This window comes from Acyrthosiphon pisum, chromosome X, assembly GCF_005508785.2.
Source record: "Acyrthosiphon pisum isolate AL4f chromosome X, pea_aphid_22Mar2018_4r6ur, whole genome shotgun sequence".
Lineage (NCBI taxonomy): Eukaryota > Metazoa > Arthropoda > Insecta > Hemiptera > Aphididae > Acyrthosiphon > Acyrthosiphon pisum.
In genome coordinates this window covers 28,356,411-28,362,099 of record NC_042493.1, presented here as the reverse complement: position 1 = coordinate 28,362,099, position 5,689 = coordinate 28,356,411, and the positions used below count along the sequence as shown (strand labels likewise).

At 30.8% G+C, this 5,689-nt stretch overlaps 1 protein-coding gene across 2 annotated transcripts; it reads left to right on the top strand.

Annotated features, from left to right (window-relative positions):
• The first annotated feature begins 719 nt into the window (after positions 1-719).
• Positions 720-5,023, top strand: LOC100575092 (protein FAM122A). Of its 2 annotated transcripts, none has more exons than XM_008186633.3 (6): positions 720-1,373; positions 1,732-1,828; positions 2,279-2,437; positions 2,775-2,977; positions 3,891-4,010; positions 4,766-5,023. In XM_008186633.3, exons 1-6 carry the CDS (start codon positions 1,240-1,242, stop codon positions 4,929-4,931), a joined length of 879 nt encoding a protein of 292 aa, XP_008184855.1. In that variant the 5' UTR covers positions 720-1,239; the 3' UTR covers positions 4,932-5,023. The 2 variants fall into 2 exon arrangements, with proteins under 2 accessions (XP_008184855.1, XP_003245749.1); XM_003245701.4 differs by having other exon boundaries at positions 723-1,373; positions 3,879-4,010.
• Positions 5,024-5,689: the final 666 nt, after the last annotated feature.

Here is a 5,689-nt window from a genome sequence, read left to right as displayed (position 1 = left end):
CAGCTGTGCGTGGTCGTGGTGTGAAAAACACGCTTACGAAGCGGCAACGGGAGAGACATTCACGCGCATGCGCACTACTGCTCGACACATTGAGTCGTATTTTGAACCGATCGCAACACATGTTTTATTTCCCCCCGTTCGAAATGTGATGTAGTCGGTGTAGATAGCATAACATAAATTCTAATAAGAATCGGTTGTTGTTTCTCCCTCTCACTCATTCCTTCTCTCTCACTCTGTCCTTCTATCTGTCTCGCTCTCTCTCCATTCCATTTAATTTGTTATTCCTTTTCGCTAATTATTCAATTATTATTTATTATTATTATTCACGTTCGCTCCATTCGTTCGCCGTCGTTACCGTTTTCTTCCGATATCAGACCGCTCGCCCGCACGCCGCCGGTCAACAAACACCCTCCCCCCCCACACACACACACCCGCAACGCGAGCGAGCGCGCACGTTTCGTATTTTTCCTTCTCGTTGTTAATTTTTTGTTCGATTTCTCCTCACTCCGGAGTCCGGACAATCCGTATTAGCGCGAGCCCGCCCGTCTGCGTGCTTGTGTGTGTGTGTATGTGCGTCTCCGTACGACCGTACGTAATTGTCCGCGTGCGTGCGTGCCCGCATAATAATATTTTACAATTTACAATAACGCACACACGAATATTATGTACATTGTATAGGTGTTATTATTAATTATTTAATTATTATTATTACTATTGTAATAATTCATATATGACACTCTCTCTCGTTCTGCTCCTAACACTCCGGTTCCGCCGGCCGCCGTCGACTCACGCGCTCGTCTCTCGCGTCGTCGTCGTCGTCGGTGTCGCCGTCTTCGCAGCAGTAGCGTTGTTTGGTGTGGCTGTGCTTGCGAGGCATCACGAGCGCCAGCTGACCGGTGCCGCCGCGACTGAACATTCGGAAGCTGCCGGAGGATCGCAACCACCAGTTAACGCGTCCGCCCCGACTCACGAGACAGCGTACTCGACGTCGGACTTTGACTCGACATCTGAAGCCGACTGGACATCGGACGACGACACGACAGTTACATCGGACATCGGACTACGATACGGCAGCTACATCGGATATCGACGATCATAGGGTAAAAAGCACTGTGTTCGCGCGCACCATACATTCGCCTGTCGCTACGGTGTAACCATGTGCTAGAGTGCCGTGTCTGATCGTAATCGTCTACTGCAAAACGCCGGCTGCGTTCAATACCGATTCACTAGAAAATTGAGATGTCAGTCAAGGACGGACCTATCGTCAAGATGGATGTAGACTGTCCGTCAAATCTTAAGAGATCCAACAGTGCGCCGATGATCAACGATATGAATGCTTCCACCATTGTCGGATCACCTACTACTCTGTCTAGGTAGGTACCTACTATTAGGTATATCCAGACGGTAACTAATCGTCTTCAGTGTCTGCTATTATAATTTTTTCTCTTTTATTATTTGCCATTCGTACAGTATGTATCTACCTAACCTAATGAATTGTTTACATAGATATTTTCAGTACCTAGCATTGTTAACTGAGTAAGACCTTTTACATTTTAATCCTGGTTTGGTATCGGAACAATATTATTCTAGTCCTACTATGCCAGGTGTATTAAATATATTTTGAATGACTATGTAAACCATTTCAATAAATAGGTTAAAGTCAAGCAATACATGTAATGCAAAATTATGTTCATGTAACGTTATACTAAATTGGATTCTATTTTGTTTCAGAGAAAATACGTGTAACATATTTTTACGAAATGTACAAGTACAACCACGCTTTCGTAGATTTAGCACAAGTGGAAGTCCTCATAATGTAATGCCAAATGTAAGTCACTAATGGTTTTTTTGTCAACATAATATGCACTTATCTTTGTCTGTAGTTTATAAGGCAATCTTTTGAATTTTGAATTTTTATATATTTACAAAATTCATTTTAAGCTTAATTTAATGATAATGATATAAAACTCAATATTATTTTCAAATGATCCGGAAAATGATATGTGTATATTAAGTTACCCATTTTTGATTTTATTATGGTTTTTATTAAATTATAAATGTTATAATACAATTACGGGTCTAGTTTTATGGAATGAAAATGAAAATATTCTCTTATCAAATCGCTTTTTTATGTTTACATCATAACCTAAATAAATCATATTTATTAGTAATTATACAAGTAGGAAAAATATAAATTTATTGGAAATATATTAACATATTTAGGTAACTTCAAGTATGAAAAAGTAGTGAAATATTAAAATAAATATTTATATTTCAGACTTCACCAAAGTTAGTTCATAGAGTTAATCAGCTGCGACAAGAAGAAACAGTTGATTTGATTAATAGAGAAGTGGCCCATGAAAGAGAAATACACTCTGCAATGCAAATATCACAATCATGGGAAGATTTATCTATCATGATGGACTCACCGACAAAGGTAATCTAATAATTTATACCAACATACTTATATGATTTAATAGTACCTAACATATTATGATTTGTGTTCTCTGTTGAATACAATTGTTTTGATAAAAAAAACTATCTTCTGGTTGTGGCTAGTTAAATGAAAATATTCAGCAACCAATTAATACATAATAAAATTATTTTACAATATGTTTGAATATTGATACTTGAAGCATGAAATATCTTTAAGTTACCTATAAAAACATTTTAGTTAAGATTTGTATTTATATTTTTTTTTTTTCATAAAATATGAACACCTAATTAGTAAACTGAAAGTTGTATTGTGTGTAAAATATTTTTTTTTTTTATAGCCAGATGAAGGAGGACCGTTTGGTAAACAACCTGGTGGAATGCATGGTAGACCTAATGTATATGATCCACTGCATTTAAATTTTTCAATGACTTCTGCTCCATCATCACCATCGCCAACCAGATCATTGAGACATTGTGTATCACCATCACTTTTTAAACCAAATTTATCGCCTAGTCCTACTCGTAAAACCTTTACATCTGGGTAATTACTTCTAAAATTTTTATTTTTAAGGTTAATGTTTATAATACAGTTGTAATCAAAATTTGAACCTCTTTAAATAAACTAACAACAATATCATTGTCATTTATAATAAGGGACCTAGTGCCAATTTTTCAAATTTTGAGCAATTCCATAAAATTTGAATTTTATATTTTAGTCGCCACCTTAACCCATTAGCGCCGGAATTTTTTTATTTACAATTTTAACCAACATTTTGTCGAAAACATAACATGTTATAACTTAAAAATTATTGTAAATAATCTATGTTGCCATATGGCAACGCACGGCATTAATGGGTTAATTATAATACTTTTTCACTAAACTACTGTCCAATACTTATTTAGGGTGGTGCTGGTAATACGGTGTATTATATCCGAAAAAAATGACTTCACTGGAATAATTCTCCGGCCTTGTAGAATTATTAGATATTAATAACTATACTTTATCTGAAAGAAGACTTCCTACAGGCATTGCATTTTTATTTTATGTCAGATTATATTATATTGTATTATATTGTACAATATAATTTGTAAAAAAAAGCTTAAAGTTGTATTATTTTTGAAATTTTTGATGAAAATATTAAAAAACTGAGTTTAATGCAACCTGTAGGATATTACCCTCTATTAGTTAAAAAAAATAAATTATCAAATTTGGTTGGTTCTACAGATCAGGATCACAATTCCCGTAGTTTATTGACACCATGTGCCTTAACAACAGTTTTAATAATATTCTCTTTCTTGAAGCATAATGCTTAACACATTCAAGTTGTGCTACATAATTTATAATAAAGTATGAGTTTCTTGTCATAGTTGCTCACAATTTTTTTTTATTCATAATATATTAATATACTAACGGATTTTAGATTTGATAATTGTTTACATAGTTTATGTTTCAGACGAAGCTTGAGTCCAATTTCAATGCGTCCTAGCACTTTAGGACCTGTTAAAAGGAAATGTGACATGGATGACTACGAACCAATTCCAAAGAAATGGGGATTGCTGATTACCAATAATAGGTTTGTTATATCATTTTTATTTCACCTATTTATTAACAAAATCATTTTGCATCAGAATATTAAATGCATTTTGATGAAACTATTATTATTGCACAATTTGTGCAACAAACAATAATTTAATTAAAAAAACAATTTTATATATTGTTGTATCTTTATCCTTTTTATATAGGTACATATAAAGGTACAGTACGTTAACAAAAAAGTTCTGTACAGTACACATATTATTTAAATCTAGACTTTTGTGCTCTGATTATATATTTCATCTTAAAGCTAATGCTTATTTATATTTTAATTCAAGTTTCAGTTATTTAATTAGCACTTGTCTCATTTAATTTAACTAAATAATTTAAATTGTTTGGTACACAATTAATTTTATTCTTACATTATATAATTAGGAGAACACGGTTAATACTGAGTTATCTGTATTTGTTAAATAATAAATACATAACATAGACAAATTAAATGATAAGAATTTTAATTTGAGTATCTGGGTTTTGTTTTGATTAAATTAAATACTTAGCATATTAATTTAAAAATTAAATACATGTCCAATTATGACAGCTTTTATTATTTAATAGACTCCCAAGTAATAGACATGATATTTTTGCTATCTGTAAAAGTGATACCAAAAAATAATATACTCAAACATAAATGTTTAGGTATTGTTTGTATTTATCCTTGTACTTTTATGCTTACATGTTAATTATTATAAATGTTGTTTATTATTTATTAAATGCGGTATTAATACATTTTAGGCCTGAACCAATGCAAGTGACCGGTATTGTTCCTACAACAATGAATGCAACTTTAGTTACAGACTCCATATGTAGTAGCAGTGGTGATTCTTCAAACAGTAATCATTCATTTTCCTTTAGACCATTGCAATCTCTCATGGATGAATCAAAAAGTAATTCCCAATAACTACAATATTTTTACAAGAAATAATATTTTCACATTTTACTGTTGACTATTATAATTTTGGCTATTATTATTTTATTATTACAGAAACAATAATTTTTATTTCTATTATTGTTTTATCATTATTATTATTATTATTATTATTATTATTATTATTATTATTACAATTATTATTATTATCATTACTATTATTATTACAATTAAAATTATTCTTATTATCCTCATTATTATCATGTCTCGGTTTTACAAAGGTCTAAACAAATAGAAAATAATGTTATTAAAACTAGTAATGACTAGTCCCCATGTATATAATCAAAGTATAAGTTTGCATTTAATTAATATTGATTTTAACAAAATTGCAATATTCGATTTGTGTCAATTTGGAGTTTTGTTGAAATCTGATTAATATATGATGTTAAAATTTTAGTTTTTTAAAATTTTATTTTGTACTTTTTAAAACTACCTCTATCATATATCATTATTCATTATTATTGCTTGGTTGATCAAATCCTAAAATATGCTAAATTAAGCATTAAAAAAATAATTTTATATTACAAACATCAAAACATATTGAAAATAATGTTATTAAAAAATTTTGTTAACTAGTCCAATGTACATAAGTTATCATTATTTTAATAAATGTTGATTTTAACAAAATTGCATTATTTTATTGATGTAAATTTGGAATTTTGTTGAAATCTTATTAATATATTATGTTTAGTTTTTACTATTTTATTTTATACTTTTTAAAACTACCTCTA